We start from the raw sequence: 27,377 nt of genomic DNA on the forward strand, positions 1-27,377 counted from the left end.
CTTATCAGAAAGAATGAGAGCATTTCTTGAACAATGCAGAATTAAGCATAAAACATGAATGAAAACTGCTACCAAGCTTGTACATGTGACCTTAATGGACCAATAAGCTTGAGTTTGACAATTTTGTTTATTTAAATCATCACTAACTATAGTGGCCATTGTGCACTTTACCCCCTATTCCTGAAACATGTTCAGTCATGTACCCTACTGCAAATAGTTTCTCCAATGAGAGCGGACGCAGTTTCTGCTCATTAGCTATGTAACCTTGTACTCAGGTTACAGCTGTCACTGTCTATCACCTTTTGCAGTGTATACAGTATGTCAGAAGGAAGCTGTGGGTAACAGTGCTGCTTTAGTATCTGTGCAGTTGCTTTTCCATCTAGTACCCTCCCTTCCTCTGTACAGGGGAAGATGGGCAGGCACCTGCGGATAAACTGGAGATGAGGTATGCTGGGAGTACGGAAAGTATTTCTTCATAACTCCCAAATGGGAAATCAGTTTTGCAGTGGACATGATTGGCGCTTTAAGAAAATGGGAAAACTCCAAAAGACTTGCATGGCAGCTCCAGGAGACTTGCATGTTGGTTGCAGGAAACTTGGTGTTTGAGAGCAACACCCAAGATTAGGGAGTCTTTCGAAGTTTTGGGAGAATAGGCAAGTATAGTCTGCAGCTGAGTTGGACTTGAAGCATATAATATGCATTCTCGTGCATTGGCAGCCACAAGCATGGTTTTGCTTATTGCATTGACCATAAATAATTTGAATGGGTCCTAGACCACCAACCCATGACACTACAGGGTACAGTTTGGGAACCACTGGCTTATTGTGCTCATTGAGGTGGACATTGCTGTAGATATGCTGGAGGTGGTTGCTATTATAGGAGGAAGCGTATCTAGCAGGGGCTAGACTGCTGATTGTAATTACTGATGCATCAACATCATGATGATATGGGTACAACTTATCACCTGCTTTCATCCTTAGTACCCAATCAGCATACTACCTTAAGAATATTAAAAATATACAATAAGAATTTTACATCTGCAGATTTGGATGAAATGTGACACTATTAGGCCCCTTACAAGGAATATTTGAAAGCATCTAGTTTCATAGGATGTGGCCAGGGATCAAATACTTTAAATCATGCAGCTCTTCCCACACAAAAAAGCTATTTCTAGTACTATTTAACAATAGTATTACATTGCTTCCTGAGAACAAAGAGGATGGAGACTTTGCTTTATAAGTGCACCTCAACAGAATCCAGTAACAAGCCAATGTGATGATATTGGGTGGGATGCAGCAGCGTTTAAAGGGCCTCATTCAGACTGGATGACAATGCACATTTTTTTCTCTAATGGACAAAACCATTTTGGTGGGGTGTGTTCAAACTGAAATCTAAATTGCAGTGTAAAAATAAAGCAACAAGTATTGACCCTGCACAGAAACAAAATAACTCCTCCAAATCTAACTCTCTCTGCACGTGTTACATTAGCCCCACCTGCAGTGCAACATGGCGACGGCCGTGTTGACCAATAGAAGCTTATGGGTCACATTTTCCCCTAAGAGGGTTCCATTGGGATCCCTCTCCCCTCCCCAGCCCTCGTATGTGCAGATAGGATGCTGGTCACACACCCAAACTCAAATCATCGCAAAGGACATCAATTATCTCGAGCATATGGCGTTATTCATAGCATGCAAAATGCGATGCTTGAGACATCCCACCCATTCTCTAAGTAAAGGTATCTCTTTTTAGTTAATAGCATATTTCCTCAGACAGGCACATTTTGCACAGACGGTGTGAGTATCTCGTTGGGGACTGCAATGCAGGATTATAGGAAAATATTAGATCTGACATAGAGTCAGAAATATGTGTCCTCTGATCTCCTATGTGCAGAACCGTTAGAAGAATGTGAATAATGTTCGTACATCCAAAGGCGAGGCTTTGGCTAGACTGATGTGGAGGGTGGAGGGAAGGAAAGCGCTGTGTGTCTGTATCCCATTATGAATCAGAGGAAGTTATTGTCTGTGGAGCACACACTGGTAGCTCTAAGGCACATTCAGCTTTCCGGCCGGTTGTTCCGTTAGTCAGAGTATGTGCAGGGTGTCTAAACCTGTCAGCTGCAGCTGATGACAGGAAAATATGCGGCGCCGTTATCTATGTCTATCTGGAGAAATCTTTGCAATTTGTGTAGACTTTTAGGACTAGTAACTAGAGAGAAGGTATCACAGAATCTGTCCTTGCACAGTGATACCCATTCTTACATGCTGCTCATTATTACACTGCATATTCAATAGAAAAAATAGCTAAAACTTTGAAAAAAGAATAATTATATTATATGTAGGTCTTTATTTTCTAGACCTGACCTAGAACAGTTATGTGTTATGTTCTGGAGCAGGATCTGCTGGTGTTTTTCGGACAAAGCATAAATATACAGTATTTTTTTCCCCAATGATGTGCAATAGCTGTAAGAGAGAAATGAATGAACGCTATCAATGTTTAGGAACATAAGGTCCAAGGTTGAGGGTCTACTGTAGGTTCTTATGTACAACCCCTCCCCTATCACTTCATCCTATGCTAATATATTCTTTTTCTGTCTTCTAGGCAACACATTTCTGAGGATCATCGTTCTCCTAAGGGTCTTCCAAAGGTTGCCGCATCTGGGGCACAAATAACTGGCTTCCATGCACATCATTTTAATGAGGTAACAGAAGGAAACGAAGGAACACCTTCCCTTTCCCCTACCCTGTCCCCATTTTGTCAGTCCACAGACAAGAAATGGGTCAAAAGATCTCAGGGAGTATAAAGTCTGTGGATGTAAGGGACCCCCCCTACAGACCAGTGAAGCGAGAACTGAGGGGCCCCGACTTTTGCAAACCTGCCAGATTAGACATGTTGCTGGATATGCCTATGGTCACTTTGGAAGTTCAGCACAAGCACGCTTGGAACAACGAGGACCGGTCGTTGAATATATTTGTGAAAGAGGATGACCGTCTGACATTCCATCGTCACCCCGTTGCACAAAGTACTGACTGCATCCGTGGGAAGGTTGGATACACCAGAGGCCTTCATGTTTGGCAAATTCATTGGCCTACACGGCAGAGAGGAACACATGCTGTTGTTGGGGTGGCCACTGATGATGCCCCTTTACATTCAGTTGGATACACTTCATTGGTAGGAAGCAATAGTGAGTCTTGGGGCTGGGACCTAGGACGAAACAAACTCTATCACAACTGTAAGAACCAACCTGGTGTTACATATCCAGCCTTTTTAGAACCCGATGAATCATTTGTACTCCCAGACTCTTTGCTGGTGGTGTTAGATATGGATGAGGGGACTCTTAGCTTTATAGTTGATGGACAGTATTTAGGAGTTGCCTTCAGAGGACTTAAAGGGAAAAAACTTTACCCTATCGTCAGTGCTGTATGGGGTCACTGTGAAATTTCAATGCGATACATCAATGGACTTGATCGTAAGTACTATCACTTTTATTGTTTAACGTTTGCAGAATGTTCAGCAAGAAATATTTAAATGAATGTATTACTGTTTATCATTCATGTCAGTTCACTGTGTACTGTGACCTTTTAGTATATCACAAGTACTTACAGATAAGTTGTACATAGATGCAATACAGTGGAGCAGAGGATCCCAAACCCCGGTCCTCAAGACACCCCAACGGTCCAGGTATTAAGTATATCCATGCTTGGCCACAGGTGACTTAATTAGTAACTCAGTCAGTCTGATTTAACTATCTGTGCTGAGCCATGGACATACCTAAAACCTGGACCATTGGGGTGCCTTGAGGACCACGTTTGGGAACCTCTGCAGTAGAGTGTGTGGTGCTTTTCAAAGCTGCCATATCTTCAAAGTTGCTGCATTTAAAGGGGCAACAATATGAAATACAAAAATCAGTTTTGTTTTATATTTAATATTCCTGCCCCTTTAAAACCATTGTCTGTGATTACCAAAGATATGGTGGATTTGAAAGCATCAATCAGTGCATTGTAGATTTACCACTATATAGGGGACAGTGTTGGGGACAGATGACCTGTTGGGGCTAAGACTTGTACAGTAGCAACACTTCAGCACAGGCATGCATATATGTCTAGTGTCCATGTGTAACCAAAACACTGCCATCTGCTGGCAGCGGGTGAAACTACATCTCTTTCTGTTTCACATATACAGAAACACAGAGACAATCACAAGGTAGCAGACTAGCGGGCTTAGCTAGTGTATGTATATATATATATATATATATATATATATATATATATATATATATATCCACATGAAATATAAGACTTGCTTTTCATACTGAGGATAATAGAGAAATACAAATATATAAATAAGTCCGTTCTTAGAAAGTTCTCTCGTCCCACTCATGCCAAATGTACAGTGTTTGTCAGGTTTCCACATCACATGCTGTTAGCATAAAAAGCTCTCTGTGGTAAGGTAGAAACATTCAGCAAGTGAGTAGAATGTTAACATCTGTGCTGCTGACTCCTGCTGACATTAAACCCACATAGGATGCAACGTTGTGAGGGCAGTAACCAGTAAAATGCTAGGATTGCAAGGACTCTTTTTTTTTTTTTGGATTTAAGTTCATTTGCCAGAAAACACAATTCCTGAACATTGCTGCAATGCAAAACATTTACATTTTTCTTTGTTTTGTAATAAATTTAGGATAATAACTTGAGCGAATTAAAAAATTGGCAGGTTTGCATTTTGTTTTCTAATGTATAAAAATTTGATAATTAACAGTAAAGTAAATACTGCAAAGTCTAGATACAGCTTTTTGATTCAGCGGTGGTCATTCAGCGGGGTTATTCAGACCTGATCACATGGCTGCGAATTGGAACAACTGCGCGTGTGTATGGCCTCTAGTACGCATGCGTGAGGCCATCCTGTAATAGAATCATGCTACTGTTTTATGGCTGGGCGTATGAAAGTTGATTGACATGAAGCCGGGGTTTGGGGGCGGTAACCGGATGTTTTTTAAGAGTGTCAGAGAATGCAGGTGTGCCAAGGCGTTTGAAGCGAAGGCGTGTGAAGTCAGCTTTGGTCCCGATCACTTTGTTTCTATCTCAGCTGCCGAGCAAGTCCTGGGCTATGAACAGACTGGTTTTGTAGCAGTGTGATGCGTCTTCTGCGGCCACTTCAGAATCAACTCTGATACAGATTTACATAGTTACATAGGCCCTTATTCAGATCTGATCTCAGTACATATTCGTTCTCAAAATGGGCAAAACCATGTGCACTGCAGGTGGGGCAGATGTAACATGTATAGAGAGAGTTAGATTTGTGTGAGTTATATTGTTTCTGTGCAGGGTAAATACTGGCTGCATTATTTGTACACTTCAATTTAGATTTCAGTTTCAACACACCCCACCCAAATTTAACTCTCTCTGCACATGTTACATCTGCCCCACCTGCAGTGCACATGGTTTTGCCCATATTGAGAACAAATCTGTACTGCGATCAGATCTGAATAAGGGCCATAGTGATAAGGCTGAAAAAAAGACTTGCGTCCATCTAGTTCAACCTTGGTTTATTAGCTTAACCCTTGTTTTTAGGTAGTGAATACTGATATTTTATTTTTGAAGACAGTTTTTCTTATTTGTACCCCTGGATGTTTTTAATCAATAAATGTTTGTCCGACCTTATTTTAAAGTATTTGTTGTGTCTGCCGACACCACCTCACCAGGAAGAGAGTTCCGTAGTTTCATTGCCCTGACTGTGAAAATGTTTTTCCTTCTAAGGGAACAAAATATTTTATTTTCCAATCTAAACTCGTGCCCACGTTTCCTAGAGTCCTTCCTTGTATTAAAAAGTGCGCTGGACAGCTCCAGCGCAGATAGAGCCGCCGCTCTCATCCAAGTGGCTCCCGGCGAGACTATCACCATGCGCCATTGCGCCTTCTCAGCAATAGGACGCAAAATGCCCAAATGTGACCCATCTGTATGTAGCATTTCTTGAATAAAGGCACCTAAATTCCATCCATTATGGGCTTTGTTGGGTTGGATATGATATCCTGGTATGACTGTCGGTTCAAATCCCAGCATTTATTTGCAAAAATCTGGTGAGTCACCAGCCGTGGCAAGGCACCAACACTATATGATGATAGAACCTGCTTTGGGTCATACAGTTATGTATTTTATCAATTAAGAGCTAACTCACATGAAGATCAATTTGATCAACACCTGAAGTGGGAAGGTTACAGTCAAAAGGTCGACATGAGTTTAAAAAAAATATTTAAGCCGATGTGCAGACAGGCGGTATTTCATACCCTGCCATCCTCTGCGACGTGGTTGGGAGAATAAAATAGTGTGCGGAGCCATGTGAGGGGGCGTGGTACACTTAGATGGTGTCCATGTCGACATTCGGGTCAAAAAAAGTGAAACCCGCATGTCGACCTTTTTACTGTCGACCTTCCCATTGTCAACCTAATTTTTGTGTTGACCTAACCCTGTCGACCTCAGCCATGTCGACTTAATTCAGGTGTTGACCTAAGCCCTTCAGTGGTCAACCTAATGCATGTCTGCCTTCATGCAGTCGACCCTATGACCCATACCCCCTCCCAGCCTGCAGCCAGACAGTGGCCCTTATTCTGATTGACGCGGACTTTACCGCATTCTTACGGATCGCGTCTTTTCGCCGTCTGCGCATGCGTGGAGAACGCAACGCGCATGTGCCACGCCTAGACTCCGTACCAGTTCGGCAAAATCCCGTCCAAAACTGTTGCCCGCAATCAGTCGGGAAATATGGGCGTATTATGGGCGTCATGCGGAATGGCACATGGGCGTAGTTTCAAAGTGGGCAAAACGGGGCGGAAACATGGGCGGACACGGGGGAGTACACTTATGTTGGGGGGCGTACATTCGGAAACCACTCCGAATGCACGCGATCAAAAAGGGCAGAAATGTGCGGTGTCCACAAGTGTACTATTGCTTTGCGGACACCACTCGTTCATGCGGTAGGCGAACGTACGCCTAATGACTACAACCATTAACACCTGAACCCAATAGAATCTACTCCTTTACTCATTACTCACTAATAGGACGCTTGTCAGTGCTTTAATTGAAACCATTGCACTTCAATTGCTGTAAGGGTTAATGTGTGCAATGCATGTGTTAGGCATGCTTGTAAGGATATATTGGAATCTAATTGATTCCAATTCCAAATAAGCAGTTTTTTATGAGGATAGGTAATTGAATAAGTGGGTCATGTGATGTATAGCAGAAGATACTTCATAGTGGGTTGTTTGGCGTAAATACTCCGCTTACGTGCGGTAGCACCGCTTGGCTCCCGTTCGGATGCGGTATTCCCGAGCATACTCTGTAATACTCTGTAATACCGTGCCGAATCTGAGTGTTTCTCCCGCACACGCATGGTTTGTATGTCGTCCGTAAACACGCCCTGTTCTTAAAGAGTGAGTCCGTCCGAATGCGGAGGACACGTGGGCGTTTCTACGGACGATGGCCGCACGCGGCAAAACACCGTGGCGTGCGGACCGCACCGTAAGAATGCGGGAATATCCGCACCGATCAGAATAAGGGCCAGTGAATGGCTGTGAACATGCTGATTGGTGGATGGCTTGAGCTATCACAGTGCTGACAGCCATTTGCTGTGCGGTAGTGGAGAGATGGAGCAGGAGGGGCATATTATTATTATTCATTGGATCCCATGAATGGGTCTATAGGGGCCCCTGTGCATTGCTTTACCCAGGGCCTACAATGCTGTTACGATGGCCCTGTTTTCATATATAGAGAATAACATGGAAATATTAATAGCACACATATCATAGAACCCCAACACATATACAGGGTCAACAATAAATGCCAGATATTGGGGCAGATGTATTAAGCTTTAACAAGAGATAAATCCAAGGGTGATAAGGAGAGATAAACGTCCAGCCAATCACCTGCTAACTGCCATGTTACAGGCTGTGTTTTAAAAAAGTCAGTAAGGAGCTGATTGGCTGGACGTTTATCTCTCTTTGGGGGAGATTCTCTAAGAATCTCCGCCCCCCTTCGCCGCCCATCGCATTTATAATTATCGCATATGTTGTACATATGCGATAATTAAGGCAAAGGACAGCTCTTGCGTTAAGAGCTGTCCTTTGCGGTGAGAGTAGCCGGGTCCCAGCAGGTCCCGGCAGGTCCCCCCTCCCTCATACACCCGGCGCTGCTGCTGCTGCGCCGGGCTCTCCTCCTCCCTGCACCCGGAAGAGGATCAGTGCAGGGAGGAGGTCACAGGTCCGGGCAGCACAGCTCTGTGCTGCCCGGACACAGGTGAGGGGGGAGGGGGCGATGCGGGGGGTCGGCGCGGGGCGGCGGAGGGTTGCGGTAGAAGCCCATTGGCTTCTATGGGGCATCGCCAGATTTTTCTGGCGCTGCCCCCCGCCGCGGTAACCCGGCGGGGATGCTTACAGCATCCCAAAATGAGGTAATAACCCTGATAACGGGGGTTTTACCACATTTTTCGCTTAGAGAATCTCCCCCTATATCACCCTTGCATTAATTTCTTGTTAAGGCTTAATGCATCTGCCCCAATGATCTCTGTGTTCTCTGTGTGCAGAGTCTATGCATGATGTTTTTAAAAGGGAATCCAAACACGATGTTATTTGGGCATTATGTACTGTAAGAGGATATTTAATGATACCATCCATTCATTTTTATAGCACTTCGTTTAAGAACAATTTGCATAATGGCTTTCTGCAAGTAAAGCACTTGTTTAAATATGAGGTTTCCTCTGCTTATCAGACGCAGCTAATTTCCCTCAGTCCCTCTGTAAAAGATGCACCTAGCCCGGCTGCCGTACATCTATTATTTGTGTTTGTGCCGGCCTAGAAATAACCTGTCAGGTATCTGAATAATAACCCTAGGCCAGCAGAGAGGTTGATTGATTTAACAAGTGAATTATTCCATGGTTGGTTACTCTGCATTTCTAAGCAGGGTTGATTGCTAAAGACCTAGAAAATGTGCACTGTCTGGAATGCTGCATTCTGTACTGTCTCTCTTGAGAGGTTTTGAGTTGGCAACACAAGTGTGCCCTTCAGAACTCCGAAAGATTAATGAAATTCAAAAGTCAGAGCTTTGGGACCCTTAAACTGGGTTAATCGTTTTGCAGTGTTGATATTAAGGGACATTTTTGAAAATGGAATCTGCTGATTTTGTGCAAAAGCTTTTTGCTCGTAATTTCGTTGAACAAAGTTCCCATTCTCACCATGCCAGGATTTGCATTGGTATGAAGCACTGGTTCAATTCATCAATTAATTTCATTAGGAAATCCTATTGTCAGGGTCACCTCTGTTTCAATGCAGTATGATAATAACATTCATTGTGGCCAACATTTTATTTTCTAGCTAATACCCAAGCATGTATGGCATTGCATGGTGGTTTTGTTGCATAGTAATTACCTTCATCATAAATGTTTAGGTTGACAATACCAGGATTGACCTCTAGTGGTTGAAGGCATCTAGTTAGACGCCTAAACTTGGTCAACGGCGTCTAGATAGACACTGACATGGCCGATCCTATATCCCAAAAAAATTAGATATAGAGAGTGTAAACTTCTGTATCAATATTTAAGCTGCGTACACACTAGACAATATTATGGACAATTTATAGTTTTGAGCTGAATTTTAATGACAAATTGTTTACATTGCCTACTGCAGTGGTAGCCAGGTACAGTCCCGAAGAGTAGGGCAGGCGACAGGGGGGGACGGGGGACAGCTACCCCTACTAATGAGTTTAGTGACATCATGCAACACACTGATCCACACAACGCACACTGCTGCACCCTACTATCTGCCTTTCCTCAATTACATTGCATAGTGAATATTAATTATCTTTTTTTTTCTTGTTATACTAAAACACTTTCAATATGCAATCCACTGCTCCAGGGGGACAGAGTTGGGGGGCAAAGATACCAGTGTACCTGGTACCGGGCCCCAAGATTTCTGCTGCCAGCCCTGCCCAAGAGCTAACAACAGTTCACTCTTTCCAGACCACCTATCTGATACACAGGTGCACTCATTACTCACTGAAACATTTTGAAAGATCCACAGGTCGAGCTAATTACTTTCCTTGTGATTCTGTGAGGAGACCTGGAAAAAGTGAACTGTTGGTAGCTTTTGAGCTTGGAGTTGGCTACCTCTGGTCTGGTGTGTATGCACTATTGCTCATTCCTATGTATTCTTCATTGCATCTTCAGATCCACCTCAGTGCATCCAGGTCTAAAAATAATGTTTGCAGTGTAATGAAGGACGGAAGATGTTGTTTCTTCGTTCATTACATTGGCTAGTGTGTTCCGGCAGTCTTGCCTGATCCGGTAAGAAGGGGAAAAAAAACCCTACCATTGGCAAGTCATCTTAGGGGTTAATCACATCGGGACCGGTGGTGTGCATCTGCCCAGACGCTTTTCTGCGAAAACAGTCTTTTCACTGGGTGCACCCAACATAGCCAGGGGGGGGGGGGGTGGCAGAGAGAGGCGGGGGGCACTGGCCTACCTCATCACCATATGGGAACGCCCAGCGTTTCCTGGGCGTTGTAATGGTAATGAGGTTGTAACGCTGGTACGGGTGGCTGACATTACCAGACATTGTTGAAAAATAAAATCCAGTTAAGTGGTCACATTAGAAACAGCCAGCAGCTATGCCCATTTCCCCCCTACTGTATAGCACTATAAACATGTGCACTTTATAAATAAATGACAGCAATGTTAAACAGGAATGTTGGTTGAATTATGAACATTCTGCTATGAATTTACAGCAAATTTGTACAACGTTCTGAAGAATAACATTAAATGACAGCTTGAGAACTGGCCAGACTCTTCCATTGTTGTAATCCTTCATCTTTTCTATGTCCCACATTTTCCAAGTGCAGTCCCTGTTTTATCATCGGAAACATTTAAGATTTATTCTATACACTGAGCTTTGACTTCGGATGTACCTGGATGTTCTGGATTAGAAAACGACTGTAAATTTAGTTTTTACTTGCACTGAAACGTATTATACAAAACCAAGCATACAGGGAGCGCTGGGTGTTCTGTATGAGAATAATAATATATTTATGGAGTTATTCTACACAATGACAGCACCTATAGTACCGTGTATAGTGCACAGTTCTGATCTTGCTTGTGAGCTCTTAAACTGCATGAAGTACGCAGAACCAACCGCTAGTCCCTTATGTATACTTTATTTTTAGCTCCGAGATCTCATGCAGTCCCCGGTGTATTCAGTAGATAGATACCGTGTCTGTGTTCAAGCTTTAATGGAGTAATCAAGCTGCAAGCCAGAATACCACGGGTTGACAAATAGCCAGTCACAGCAGTTGTAGCTCGATTTAGACTTCTGTTTCCAGGCGCGTTTAATACTTTCATTTATATTTGTTTTATATCTTATTTCCTTATCTCATCTCTGTGATACATAATAATGGGGGTTATTCAGACCTGATCTCTGCTCTGCAATGTAATGCGATTAGATAATCGCTGCCCAGCCTGAGGGAAGTCCCTCCCCGTGCAAGCCTGCAAATTGGTTAGCATGGTGATCGGTGAATAACTGCAAATGCAAGCCGCTCAGTATGAAATCATTTTTCCAGTGTGTGCAGCCTTTAAGTAACCAAGGGCTTACTTGGCGGCTGCGATAGAAACAGGAGCCGAGGCAGACCCCTTCCCCTCAAAACACATGGGCACGCCTGCATTTTCCCCGACACTCCCAGAAAATGACCAGTTACCGCCCCCAAAATGCTGACTTTCTGTCAATCAACTTGTGTACGGCCAGCAATCAGAAAAGTATCAGGCGTATGGATGCCAATCCCTGGGCATTTTTTTCAATCCCGGGTTTGGCCTCCCTGATAAAAAAAAGTGGTTGTGACAGGCAATAATAGCAGGACCATCTCCAATGGGCGGGCGGCTGGGAGCTGCACAGTGGGAGGGTAGCTGGGAACAACACAGCGGACGTGTGACCAGACGACCAAGTTCAGAACAGTGTACTGTAGCGGCATGGCGGTGGCCGGGCTGTGCAGCATGACGTGATGTCAGGGGTCACGCTGCGTAGCCCGGCCGCTGCCATGCCGCTATAGCACACTGTTCCCAATAGCCGCACTACTGCCTGCCGGTATTTTGAAATCTGGTACTAATCCCACGGATTGAGCCTTCCAGCCTTCCAATCCTGCCACTTTTGGGCCAAAATCCTGGGATCCTGCCGATCCTGATCCCGGGTTTGGCCTTCCTGATCAGGAGTTTCTCACATGCATGCTGCAACCCATACGCATGTGCAGCCATAGAAACATAGAATGTGACGGCAGATAAGAACCACTTGGCCCATCTAGTCTGCTCCTTTTTTAAACATGTTACCTCAAACCATATTTGATCCTTATTTTTTTGTAAGGATATCAATATGCTTATCCCAAGCATGTCTAAATTGTACTAATGTATTTTCCTATACCTCCTTTGGTGGGAGGCTATTCCACTTATCTACTACTCTTTCTGTGAAGTAATTCTTCCTCAAATTTCCCCTGAATCTTCTTCCCTCTAGTGCAGGGGTGGGCAACACCGGACCTCCAGATGTTGATGAACTACACATCCCAGCATGCCTTGCATCAGTTTCAGTATGGCCACATAGCAAAACTAATGCAAAGCATCCTGGGATGTGTAGTTCATTAACATCTGGAGGGCCGGTGTTGCCCAGCCCTGCTCTAGTGTCAGTGCATGTCCTCGTGTTCTGCTGCTCCTCTTCCTGTGAAGAATGTCTCCCACCTGTACCTTGTTAAAACCCTTGATATATTTATTATTATTATTATTATTATGATTATTAACAGTTTCTTATATAGCGCATACATATTCCGCAGCGTTTACAGAGAATATTAGAACGCTGCCCCAGTGGAGCTTACAATCTATATTCCCTACCACATATACACGCACACACAGACATTCTAGGGTTAATTTTGTTGGGAGCCAATTAGCCTACCAGTATATTTTTGGATTGTGGGAGGAAATCGGAGTACCCGGAGGAAACCCACGCAAGTACGGGGAGAATATACAAACTTTGCACAGTTAGAACCCATGACCTCAGTGCTGTGAGGCATTAATGCTAACCATTACACCATCCATTTCTATCATGTTCCCCCTTTCCCTTCTCTGCTCCAAAATATACATATTAAGATCTTTTAGTCTTTCCTGGTTCGTTTTGTGATGTAGGCCATGCACCATTTTAGTTGCCCTTCTTTGTACAGTCTATCGATAGCCTACAATCTCGCAGCTTTGCGATTAAGGAGGTTATTCTGGTTAGTGCGTAACTTTCCGAATTCTTTTGGAGCGGACCGCACGCCACGCTGTGCGGACATTGTAAGAAGAAACACCCACAGGTCCTCCGCATTCGGACGGACTCACTATTTAAGAAGAGGGTGTGTTTACGGACAACATCCAAACCGTGCGTGTGCGGTGGCCACACACATATTCTGCACGGTCTTACAGCGTCAGAACGGACGTGAAGCTGCACGTACGCACCAATGAATATCCTAATAGATACTTAAACACATTAAACATATTACTACCACTTTACATTAATCCTTACATCATGTGAAGTGCTATTCACTCAGTTACCCCTTTACCTCGGTTTTATGTATGCATATTATATAATAATTGCACGTCAAATGCAATATTCTACAATGTCCATTTAGGCTGCAATGGTTCCAATTGAAGCAATGAAAAGAGTGTAATTAATGACTAATGAGTAGAGGAGTGGATTGTATTGTGTTTTTAGCTGACAGTGGTTCAGGTGCGGGCGTACTAATTGGGCGATCCGAATGCCTAGCACATGACCGAGTGGTGTCTGCAAAGTGAAACTTGCTTATGAAGACCGCATATTTCCTGCCTGTTGGTTCGTTTGCAGTCGGTGTTCTGTCCGAATCCACGCCTACCAGAATTAGTGCACTCCCTCGTGTACGCCCATGTTTACGCCCAGTTTAGCCCACTTTGAAACTACGCCCCTGTGTACTTCCGAATGACACAAAGAAATTTGCGGGGCGCTCAAGGGTGAACAAGATATAGAAAATTTATTAAAAACAAAGCACAATATTAATACTGATAATAAAATTAATGACAAAAAACATACAATGCATTTAAAAACACATCAAATGGTGCACCATTTATACCTGACTCTGGGAAATAGTCACGACCAGGGGTCGGGGATTTGTTCTCAAGAAAAAAATTTGAGTCCCAGTGTAACTCCTGGTTTAGGGCTATAAACGTCCAGACTGATTGTTGGGGTTCTCAAATCAGAACTGTAGGGTACATTGGGTTCTGTAGTATGTAGCGCTGTTCTGTGGGTGCCCGTGCACGTGGAGGGCAAGGACTTCTGTCGGGTGACTGAATGACAGTGTCCGTCCGGCCTCCACTGTGTGCTGTTTGCACGGCACAATACACAATAGATACGGTCAGTGTTTGTTTGAATCTGCGCCGCAGCGCTAGCTCACCCCTTGATGCCGCTCGGTTGTCTCGACTGATTCCCACGATCAGTGTTAGGGAATGTCCTGACAGCAGCCGCCTCCTTCGAATGCAGGTTACCAGGCTGAATTGGCTTGCACGGCGCTCTGTCACTGCATCCGTGAGGGCGGTATGTGTCTGCCGCTGGTAGATGGAGCATACTTCCGAATGACGCCCATATTACGCCCATATTTCCTGAGTGAATGCGGTGCACATTTCTGTACGGTATTAGTGAGAACGAGTACGGAGACACATGCGTGGCACATGCGCATGCGCAGACGGCTAAAAAAACGCCATCTGAAAGAATTCGGAAATTTACGCATCGACCAGAATAATGCCCTAAGTGTAATAAACCTCCTATGTTTTGTGTTACTCTCTCCTGCCTTGCATACAGAATATTAAACTGATTCTTTTGTGAAATCACCTTAGAGTCTGTAAAGCACAGAGAGATGTGCTGGGTATAATAACACTGAACAGAGAATATTTTATTTCTCTGAATATTTCCATGCAGTTGTAGATGTTTCCATGAGTTGATGTCTGCTACCCATGTCATTGTAGGCAATTACAGCCCATAGGATTGGGCTGCTCCCATCCTATGAAATGCCCTTCCACGCACAATAAGACTCTCCACTAGCCTCCAAACTTTCAAGCGTTCCCTGAAAACTCACTTCTTCAGGCAAGCCTATCATATTTAAGTTCTACACACATAACCCTCTGAGGCACTTATGTATCATATAGCTTCCCTTCTGGACCTACAAGCTATGCTATTACTGATGCCTGTCCTTGTGTTTCCCTCCTATATCCCTATAAATTGTAAGCTTGCAGCAGGGCCCTCCTTCCTCCAAGTCTGTCTGATGTTACCCAGTTTGTCTTATCACTGTCTACTATTGTAAAGCGCAACGGAATCTGCCGCGCTATATAAGAAACTGTAAATAAATAAATTAATTAATTAATTAAAAAGTGGCACCACTCACCCATGTCAGGCCTGGCAGAGAAGGTGTTAACTACGGAGCGCTCAAGGAAATTACTTATAACACCCAGAATGTTTGAAAATTGTGAGTCAGCTTCAAAAAGAAGAAAATAAATTGTGAATTGTGAATCACTAAATACTATCTCCATTCTCTTGGCTGCGATGCAAGAACAACTGACCTCACAGAGCATAAGCAGCCAGTCACCACTTCCTAACACTGTGCAGGAATTTGAATCTTTGTTGAACTCTTTGGTTGCCATGGAGATCATTTGATGGTGCACAGTGAAGTAGTTTCCAGATTTAAACACAGTTCATTGGCTGGCACTTTATCTCCTTTTGCCTTATCTCCAGTTTATCTCCAGTTTATCTCTTCTCCAAGCTTAATAAATCTGCCCCAAAATCTAGATGAAGGGCATACCTGGAGAAGTAAAGGGAAACAACAGGTGTTTTCATTTGCAGGTTAAAGGGCATATTTATCACAATTAACATTCTTAATGCGGATGTAATAAATGTTTTTTAGATAATTCGCAATTCAAAAATGTACCATTGTGGCCTTATATGTGAAGGGCAGATTGTTTTGGTTTGGTGTACTTACTTGGTCGGCCCAGTAGTTATGCGTGCTGGGAGACACCCCTGGAAAGGCAGAACAATCTGAGGAGCTGCATTGTGCATGGCAGCATGTGTGTGTCACATACAACCCTCTAGCACTCTGTTCATGAACAAAACATCAATTTTTATTTGCAAATATTGCTTGCCTTAATATCCTACATGGTTTGAATTAATTATGAGAGTGTGGAAACATTGGAACACAAAAAGCACAAAATGCATGCCACCAAGAAAGAGACTGCACCTTTGTACATGCAAATAAAGGTGCTCACACATTTGAAAGATCTGTCACCTTAAAGGTGTCCATAAACTTGTCCGACTTGTCCTAAAGTCGGATACAATTTCCCCTGAGCTCCCCAACCACCCATTCTTTTGAATTTGTTATGTTTTTGGATTCTACTGCTGCCCGCCACCGAGTGAGGAGAGAGCATCTTCTGCACGGCACTTCCAGCTCGGGGATTGGATGCAATACATCATGGGTGCTAAAAAGCACAGGACCGCACATCGGATCGGAAGTCAGACCGCCGATAGTCTGAGTGCCCGAATACCCGAGAGCACCTGAGCCTACGCAAACACTTGTGCGCATGAACACACCTAAACACCCAAGCTCGTGAACACCTGAGCACGTGAAAATGCCAGAGTGCACCAATTCGCAAATACCCAACCGCGTGAACGCGCCCAAGTGCCCGAATATCCGATTATGTGAATGCGCCCCAAACACCCGAGGTCCAGAATGCAGCCGGACAGTCCCGAACACCCAAGAGCATGAACACGGCCAAACTCCAAAGCACCTGAGTTTGTGAGCGTGCCCAAGTGCTTGAATACCTGGGCGCGCCCAAACATGCGTGCCCCAACTTTCAAATAATAAACCCCTGCAGCAGGTAAGAATAAAAGACCCAGCTAAAGACCCGCCGGAATGCAAAGACCCATCGGATTGTGATCGTTCACGATTGTGAACAATTTGTTGTAAAATCGTCCGATCAGTCAAAAATCGTGTGTAGCATGGGGACACCTTTAGCTTAATTTGCCCCCTCTACCAGGATGTTTTAGAGACTGCTGAATTATACGGAGCTGTCCTGGGCAACCATGAAAGTCAGCCAGCCTCCTGTTTACCCACTTTCCAAGAAAAATGGTCAGTCTGGGGGCTTGCTGACCATGGTTTGCTACTGTCTGATGGCACAAATTGTGGCAATGGGGGTTGGGGCATAAGCAGTGCCATAACTAGAAAATTAATTGGTGCTCCCCAAACACCCCCCCCCCCTTCCACCACCACCACCCATACAGAAAATGTGGACAGCCAAAAATATATGGGGATGGCTTAATGGGGAAGGTGTGTGACCACATAGCAGTACCAATTTAAATTACACCCCCCTCAAAGCACACATTATTTACACCAGCATACATTACTGACAACCCCCCCCCCCCCCCCCCCCCCCCCCCGAAGCACACATTTTTGACACCTCCTCCCAGTTCATATTCGTGACACCCCCTTCCTCCTCCCAACACACATTCCTGACACCCCCCTCCCAGCACACATTCCTGGACTTGTTTAAGCCTCTGCTGTACTCCTGTGGGACGGCTGGCTGCTAGTGCTGCTGCAGGCTTCTCTGCTTCTCCTGTCTGTGGGGCTTCGCCAGTGCAGCACATGACTTCCTTTGTATAATACACCTTTCAGACATACTACATGGGATTTTAAAGCTGGTACAATCCGGGGTTTTAAAAATCCAGGGTCTGTAGCAGGTAGAGCTATTCAGACATACGCTAGTCCCGGGATTATGCGCATGTACATGAAAAATCCCGGGATTTATGCATCTGAAAGGGTTATAACAGGAAGCAGTAGGGATGCCAATCACGGGGCATTTTTTCAATCCCGGGAATCGGGATTGAAAAATGCTCAATCCTGGGAGCATTTGGTGCGGGGGCAGGCGGCAGAGGTTTAGGGGCAGGCAGCAGTGGTTCGGGGGCATGCGGCAGAGGTGCGGGGGCAGGCGGCAGTGGTGCAGAGGCAGGCCTCGGGAATGACGCGGCGGCTGGGAGGCGCATCGGGTATGATGCGGGAGGCGTCTCCTGGATGCTGGGGATGCCACTCTGCGGCATTGCTGGCACACACCTAGTTACAGCCCTGGGAGTGACTATGTGATTCAGAATTGCTACAATAAATGGGATATGGCCGTGGGGCCAACTCCGATTTCCTTTTGGCCTACATTTTTTTACTTTTTGTGACTGCTCATATTTTTGGAGTGAGCTTTGTGTAGGTTGGGATTGTTGCGTGAATTATGGGGGGTTTATTTATGAATCGCCGTTATATAAAACCTGGTGCTTCTCTACATGTTTATGCCCGAAATTTAAGAGGACATTGATTTTCCTAGGCGTGTTTGAAGGTCAACATGATGAATTTGGACAAAATCTGCCGCACACAGAAAATGGATAGCTGCGTGCAGTGAGCATATAAGTCTTTTGTGTCGTTATTTGTGGCCTTTATTTTGTACAGTTGCTGCTCAGGGTTTGATAGCGGCTAATAGGACAGAGATATATTCCTCCTAAGCATGCATCCAGTGATTGTATTACTGTACAGAGGGCAGCTAACGATATACACTAATAGCACTACATTTCTGCTAAGGCCCAGACCTGTTACAAATGAAGTCTGTGTCCTGTGATTATATTAGTCATGTGCAGAGTAAAGATTTACAGATCTAATGAAGGAAGGCGCTGGAGCATTCCCTCTAATTTTCTGAAATTACCTCTAGGAATTTTCTTTGTGCACAAGCTCTCGGTTCATTTACACTTGTTACCCATCTGTTGCCCATGGCAGCCGTGTGATTTGTAACCTTTCCCCTAGAAATACAGTATTACATGCCATGGTAAAGTAAAAAATGTTATTGCTAATAAAATGAACAACTATGTATAGATCCATAAGCATTATCCATCGGATGGTGTAATGGTTAGCATTACTGCCTCACAGAGCTGAGGTCATGGGTGACATTTAATGTGATGCTAATTTTTTTAGAGGGGAGCGATATTTTTGCTAAAAATGTCAGATTTCGCACTTTTTCCCGAAACTGCATAATTAATGAGATGCGAAATGCGACAAAAATCACGCAATTTTGCCACAAAATCGCACTTTCTGAAGTGACAATTTTTATTAAAGCCGGAACTCGCATCTAGATGTTTTCCCATTATAAAGTATACAAATCGCATATTTAATGAGATGCGAATTCAGGAAAATGTTAATAAAAATCGCCACACATGCAGACCAGGTTCTGAAAGGAGAATTTGACTGAACCATGCATAGATCATTGAGATCTGTATATGGTGCTGTCTTAAAAAATGTGTAAAAGTCAAACAAAAAAAATGGCGTGGGGTCCCCCCTCCTGAGCATAACCAACCCCGGGTTCATTGAGCCGGACCTGGAGCCCGGTATATATATATATATATATAGAGAGAGAGAGAGAGAGAGAGAGAGAATTTTTGAAGGAGGGCACTCACCAATTTGCAGATTAAACTTCAGTTTATTCAATCCATTAAAATATTGAACTTTAGGTCGTCAACGTTTCGGTCTGCATTTCAGACCTTCTTCAAGACAGGCAACAAGGCAACAAGAGATCTGTTGGAGTAAGATCTCTTGTTGCCTTGTTGCCTGTCTTGAAGAAGGTCTGAAATGCAGACCGAAACGTTGACGACTTAAAGTTCAATATTTTAATGGATTGAATAAACTGAAGTTTTATCTGCGAATTGGTGAGTGCCCTCCTTCAAAAATTCTATGTTGTGGTCTTGTGCCTTGGAGTGAGCACAACCTGGATGAACTAGTGAACTGTGTGCGGATTCTCTGTGTGTATATATATATATATAGATAGATAGATACATAGATAGATACATAGATATAGATATCCGTCAGGATACCTGGACCACATACCATCAGAATCAGCCTACTAATTTACTTGTGAGTTGACTGAGGCATAGTGATACTAATAGTTCATAGTGAGCTGATAGATAGCCTAGTAATACTTAGAATTGTGTGTCTGTATCCTCAAACTCTAGATTGGAGCATTGGAAATAGGTTTATCAAACCATTTCAAGATGCCAGAATGAAATTCAGTTTTGCTTACTTTTACTTATAGGCCTGGATATGTATTTTGGAGACTGAGGAGGAGATGTCCGTACATCTAACAATATCACTGTCAGTTTACTTCAGTGAATTAATAAGGTGAATGTGGACTAACACAGTGCACTGCATATTGGTATATATTGGGTTCTTGAAGGGTGAACTTACTAAAGTGTGTGTTTTTAGAAGTGAAATGTTGCCCGTAGCAACCAATCAGATTCTATTTATTATTTATCTAGCACCTTCTAGAGTATATTAGCTGGGTCACTAGATTGACCTCACATGGACAACATGCATTATTAGGTTGACAGGGTCAAAAGTTTGAAAGGATTAAAAGGAGACGATAGACAGCAGAAGAGGTCGGCAAATACAAGAAGGTCAACAGGGTCAAAAGATCAACATGGAAATTGTCGTCAGGGACAAAAGAGGTCATCACAAGTTCTTAAAGGATTTTTTTGTGTCAATTTATGTTTCACAATATCTGACCATAACTATAGCAAATGTAGCCCTTCGCAGGCTGGCTTGGTCAAACATGCTTCAGGCAAGGTGTCTCGCTATTCTCAGCACAGGTTACTATTCCAAGACAAATTAAAAAATACGTGCAAAAAACACCCCAAAACTTATATAGATCACAAGTGAAATTTAATAAGATTCAGAAAGAGCTTTGGTCAGAAATCTCCAGTTTTTTAAAGCGGCAATCATTTACACTTAAAACTCAAACTGCTTTTGCAGTGTAAATGATTGCCGCTTTAAAAAAAAATGGAGATTTCTTACCAAATCTCTCACTTTCTGAATCTCTCATCTTATTAAATTTCCCCTCATATGTTTGTCAAACATTGTCATGACAACTTTTTGAACTTGTCAGCCTTTTGTCAACCCTAAGCACTATCTACCTTTTACCTATAGAACATTTGACCCTGTCAATCTTTTGACCATGTCGACCAAATGAGCATGGACCTAATGACTGTGGGTGTCGGACGCGGTCCCGACAGTTGGGATCCCGACAGTCATTTACCCAACGTCAGGATCCCTACTGTCAAAACGCTGACAGACAGGTGCCCGACGGCCACCAGCTATTTTCCCTCGTGGACCCCATAGAGGGAGAATAGAATAGGTGGCGAGCGTAAGGCGCCTAGTTGCGCTCACCATGAGTCTGGGCAGTCGGGATCCCGACGTCTGGCTAATGACTGTCGGGATCCCGACTGTCGGATCCCTATACCACACCCTTGACTGGGTGTACAGTGACCAGAATTGTTAATTCCACATTTTATGCACCCAGACACATTTCAAATAACATAATAGGAGAAATGTTTTGCTATTGCGCATGCACTAAAGCCGTGTACGGATGTATGTGACAGGTAGGCAGCATTTAGGGTAGGTTACCGAGTGGCTAGAACAACGCCGGCCTGTCAGAACGGTTTAGTGAGTGTGCCATAGTCAACCAGTGCAAATTCGGAAGCAGCACTAGAGGTATCAGCATAGGGATGTTCAGAGGTTACATGGTGCAACCAACGTGCGTCCCTTATACACCTCTTGATCAGGCCCAGTAACACAACTCAATTGCCTGTATTGACAATGCGGTTGCAAACAAATAGAATACATTGCTGTTATTTATTTATTGCCAGTTATTTATCTTGTAATACAAATTCTAGATCATCTATAGCAGGGCTCGACAAATACCGGGGGCCAGGTCGCCACGGCGACCAGATTCTGCTTCCTGGCGACCAGATATTTTGCAGGGAGGGAGGAAGCAGAATCTGGTCGTCAGCAGCCCGACCACCCGTCTCCCCCGTCCTGTCAGGCCAGCGCAGCGCAGTCCCCGACCCCCCGGCCAGCCTGTGTCAGGCACAGGCTGGTATAAGAAAATGCGCTGCCCGTGTCAAAATGTTGCGGTGGCCGCGGGACCCATCAGGGAGAGACTGCTTACCGCCAGCAGCTCCGTCCCTGCCTCTGCCCGGCCGCCGGTGTTACGTCCCCTTACACCCGGCTGTGGAAGCTCCTTGACCGCCCCCTCCCCCACTGTGGCCCGGCGCTGGAGCTCCGTCTCCCTTCCGCATTGTTGCAGGAGCTCCGTCCGTGAGAGCCCCCCCTCCAGCAGGCCATCTGAGCTCCGTGAGAGCCCCCCCTCTGCCAGGCCATGTGAGCTCTGTGAGAGCCCCCCCTCCACCCGGCCATGTGAGCTCCAGCCTCCATGACATCCCTCCCCTCTGCCCAGCCACCGGTGCTCCGTCCCCCCTTTGCCCGACCACCACAGAGCACATTATGGATGTGTCACTAGGGGTGGGGGGGGGGGGGGGCAGGCAGGCATTAGGGATGTGGTACTGTGGAGGGGCATTACCTGGGGCATGTGTGTGGGGAGGTAGAGGTGCGGAGTGTTTTATTAGGAGGAGGTAGAGTTTGCCTGTAACGTAATTTTCACCAGCTGTACCTGCCTGCTATCCCTGGCAAAGGGCATTTTGACCCCTGGCATCAAGCATGCAACCCCTGGCAATGAGCATGAAGGTAAGCTACACTTATGTGACATAATATGTACTAAGCATTACAGCGTGTAGTATTATATGTAATAGGCATTACAGTGTGGCTTAATGTGTAATGGGCATGCTGTTGTTTTCTAGAATGTGTAATGGGCATTACAGTGTGTGGCATAATGTGTAATGGGCATTATGGCACGTGTAGTGGGCATTATAGCATGTGGAATAACGTAATGGGTGTGTGACATGTGTAATAGGCATTGCGTTGTAAAAAATGTCCGCGCCTTCGGCGCGCACTGACCCTATTTTTGGTATGTCTGGCTCCTACACTTTCATCCTGGCTCCTAGATTTTTTTATAATTTGTCAAGCCCTGATCTATAGTATTATTGCTATTTTATTGTTTGAAAATTCTGACAAAGGCTTGAATCTGGCCGGCTGTTTCTTGAGAAGGCTATTGAATCTCTAAATGTGGGTGGTAGAGCTTTGTGTTCCCACACCAGGAAGGTTAATTGTATTCCATGCTTCATGGCCCTGCTAATCACATAAAGATCGGTTGGTTTCAGAGATCCTTTCTCTCCTCCAGGAAGCGTGCCTCAAATATCTGAGATTGTATTCATGCAGTGGTCTGCTAGAGGCCCAAATCAGCGCATGAACTTTCTTTTGTCACGATAGATGAATCTTATGTTCCCACATTATTTTCAAAGTTTTTTCAAAGTACTATGAGTTTCATGATATCATCTCTTTAAGTTTTTTTTTTTATTCGAAATAAATAGGCCCTTGTGAAGCGATGTTTTTTTTTTTTAAGTGGGTAATCTGTATGCTCAGTATTGTTAGCAATGAGCGCTCATGCACATCTGTAACGACCCCCCATCAGCTATACATGCAGGTCAATACTGGATATGTACAACATTGGGTAGTGTATATGGGGCTTAAGGCCTATATCTTGTTATATCCGGTCAGCAGTGAGTTCCTTGTATCGTAAAGCCTAACAGGTAGCTCATGGTATAAACTTGATAGCAAACTGTATTGTCAGCAGAAAATAATCTCTGTGGGTGAATTAACTAACCCATAATCACCTACTTTGTAAGTCTACTCCCAGAGAGTGCGCAATACAGTCATTTAGCCCTGCACCTTTCCCACGGCTCCTGTGATTGCCAGTGAGTAACATACAATCCTACCCGCTTCACTGGGAAGCGTGCATAATGCGGGAGCGACACCTTCTCTTCCAGGGCTGCGGGGGTCTACCCCTAAAAGTGGAAGCCTCTCGCATTTATGGGTATTAACTAACCTCAAACAGAAGTATATAAGCATACTTGCCTACCCACCTGGAAGTTGAAAGAGATTTAGTATTTTTCAGGTAGTACCCACATCCCAGAAAGAGTGGCCAGTTCCCTCGCATTCCACCCACTTAGTAGTGAAGGTTGGAATACTATAGTAATACAGGAGGAAATGTAGCAACACTTGTACAAATATATATATAACTTTACACTCTAAGGGGGATATTCAATCTCCCGCAGCCATCTCCCGACTGGTGAAATGGCTGCTGGGCCCTATTCAATGCTGTCTTCTTCTACAGCATTAAACAGGGTATCTCGGCAGCACTAGCCTGACCTTACAAGCAGAACAAGCCGAGAACGGCTGGGAATTACGAGCCCCCGGCTGCAGCTCGCCAATTCCCTGCCGCAGCTCGTGGCTACACCCCCTTCTCGTCCCGCGGCAGGCAGGACATTAAATCCCGCCTGCAAATTCTCGGTCAAGCAGACCGAGAACGGGACAGGGTCACGGCTGTCAGTCCAGCTCGACAGTCGTGGTTCAACATTGAATATCCCCCTAATTATTTTTACTCAGAATCACATTTAGAATCCTCACATTGCTCACACATATCATCAAACATCTAATTCATTCCCTTTCCCACCTCGATTACTGTAACCAGTGCCACCTTTCTAGTTGGCCACTCGCAGAATGTATTAAGATCACCGCTGCTTTGTAAATGGCAATGTGGTTGCTAAAACCTCCGTTGGGTTGTTGTTGGGTTTGATTTGGTCAATTTGCTACAATCCATGATGTTATAGATATTATTGTTGTTTAAAACAATAAGGTACAGTATCTCTCAGATTTACAGTGTACTGTCATATAGTTTCCTGGACATGCCTCCAAAATTGTTTGATGGAGTCAACAAGACTATGAACAAGTAAATAACATACTGTATCTCAGCAAGTCTGCTTTAAACACTTATGAAAAATTCACAGTAACAAACAGATGTTTCTCTTTCATTCACTTCCCAGAGAATCATCAAAGTGCCTATTGTTTTCTCTCTATACTTTTCATTTCCAATTTAAGTCCTAGTCAGGCTCTGGAAACGGTGGTAAATCACTGTTCATTATTTAGTGCAGCAGATGCACGGGTCTAAAATTTCAAGTTAAGCCTTTATTCAGCTGAATTATTAACAATTCCTACGGCTTCCCTGTTTCTAGTGTCCTTTTGTGCTGTGCTGACAGGAGCAGCAGCCGCTGGGAACAGCATGGGGCCTTTGCATTAATTTGGGTTTCTTCCCCTTCAGTATTTGAAAGACAATGCGCTGCTAGACCCTGTGATGTAATATGTTAATGCTCTCAATGTTTTCCTGCACAGTCAAATCGCTAATTGAACACATTTTCATTCACAATGCAGACGTAGGGCTAATTTACAAAAAGTCAGTTTTGGTGAGCTTCCTGGTTTTGAAATGTCCAGGCAAGATTGCTGTTTCCCCATTCGGGTGATTTACCCCCACTGGATTTTTTTTCACAAAATTGTAGTTGGTGGAAATAACAAAAAAGGAAGAGACTGCAAATATAGTGTATACATGCGGAATGGGATCATTGGATAGACAGTAACTAGGTCTACACCACTAGGTCGACATGCATGAAAGTCAACATGACTGAAGGTCGACATGGGTTAGGTCCACATGTCATTAGGTTGACACAAGCATTAGGTCGACATGGGGAAGGTCAACAGTCAAAAGGCCAACATGGAGTTGTTCACCTTTGTTCAAAATTTCGACACAGTCAACATGGACACTGAAACGTAGCACCACTTCCCCTCGCATGGCTCACTGCGCTCGCCATGCTTCGGGCACGGTGTCTCGCTAATTCTCCAACCATGCCCTAGTGGATGGTAGGGCATGAAATACCGCCTATCGGCTCAAAAAAAAGTCTAAAAACCCCATGTCGACAATTTGACTGTCGACCTAGTTTAAGTTGGCCTCTAGCAGGCACAAAATAAGTGGGTACTTTTTGCAGATGTCAAACTGCATTGTGAACATGCACCGATCGTCTTTATGCCGTTAGCGTAAATAAAGCACCGGATGATCTAAACCTTCGTTCTCTCATTACTATAGTTGGAGCTAAAGAAGCATGAATCCTTTAGTTGTATTAGAACATATTTATATTCCAACCAATTAACATGTCAGCAAATGTTCATTATATTGTAAAACAAGAAGGTTCCAACCAACGAAGAAATGGTAATAATAGTTGTGATCTGTTTTTAGACAAAAAGGGACTAAGGACAAAGCATGTACGGGCCCCTTATTATTACATCTGTACATGAGATACAATCCTGCCTTTGGTTTGTGGTTTAATATAGCTTACTAGAGTGTCGGTACAATGATTGTCCATGTTTGGAACTACAGTTTCTCTGACTGTTGGCTTGTGTATTCAGTCGATTCCTTGCCGGCTGTCCTGTCTCCTTCTGCCAGTAAGGCCCTGAGCTGTACATCCTAGAAGATCTAAGGAGCCAAAGGAACAGATGTAGACAAAAGAGCTAAACATTGTTATTCTGTTAACCATTGGGGATGTGGATCCTTTTTTTGGCTTCAGTGACGACACTGATCCATGAAAACTTGGATGGACATTAGTGACGTACTGTAGATTTCTTGGGATTTTACACTTGTCTGACAAAGAAACATTAAAAACTCTCCTTCGGCTGATCAATCCCCAATCAAACATACTTAAATAAGCAATGAAAAGGGATAACTTTTTACTTAAAAGAATTTATAAAATGTAGGTCTTACAGCTAGGTATGATGGTGGGGAAGGGCAGCCTAGCTGAAAGCAATAACTTATTAACATAACAAAAAAATAGGCCAACAGCACTAATATTGACAAGGATGAGGCCACCTGCTAAATGCCCCTGCCAAACAATTCATCAGGGGAAAGGCCATCTGCTCAACCCTACGGGGGACAATATAACAAGTCAGATGAGGCCAACTGCCACCACTGCTAACAACTTGAGGTGCCAACACATCCAAAAGAGAATGTCTGGTCTGCCCATTGCCTTGACCCAAACTCTACTCCAAACCTTCTCCAAGGCACAGGAGTACCCCAGAAAACCCTTTTACTCACAAGTGCCATTGTGAACCTGGCCACAAAAACTGACACCAAAAGAAAACTGCAATGTGACGGTTGGCAACGCCAAAATAGAGACAGACTCTTCTTCAAACACAGCTAAGAAATATAAGGCTATTCCCCCCCCCCCCCCTTCCCCATCAGACCCAAACAAGTAACCTCTGTTGGCGCAGAAAATATCCTTAGACTCACCTAATTCAAAACTATATCCCATTGTGTCTGGTTGGAGTATGAAGTGCACAATGTTAGAGGTTTATGATACTATTAAATGTCTTCTGTGTTCTTACCAGTGTTGACCCGAGCACAGTATTTCAATATTGAAATGTTCCCTTTGAAATAACAGCAGGCTATATTCTGAGGTTTTA

At 44.1% G+C, this 27,377-nt stretch overlaps 1 protein-coding gene across 3 annotated transcripts in view; it reads left to right on the forward strand.

The window, feature by feature from the left end:
- Nucleotides 1-27,377, forward strand: part of SPSB4 (splA/ryanodine receptor domain and SOCS box containing 4) — a 157,121-nt gene that overhangs the window by 65,152 nt on the left and 64,592 nt on the right. For 2 of the 3 annotated variants that reach the window (XM_083178052.1, XM_083178053.1), the window contains exon 2: nt 2,599-3,466. In XM_083178052.1, coding sequence (XP_083034178.1) covers nt 2,773-3,466 — 694 coding nt within the window. In that variant the 5' untranslated portion in view covers nt 2,599-2,772. Of the gene's footprint in view, nt 1-2,116; nt 2,217-2,598; nt 3,467-27,377 lie in introns of those variants that run through there. The other variant, XM_083178054.1, reaches the window with a different exon arrangement.

This window comes from Crinia signifera, chromosome 3 (genome assembly GCF_055691185.1).
Source record: "Crinia signifera chromosome 3, ASM5569118v1, whole genome shotgun sequence".
In the NCBI taxonomy this organism is placed as follows: Eukaryota; Metazoa; Chordata; class Amphibia; order Anura; family Myobatrachidae; genus Crinia; species Crinia signifera.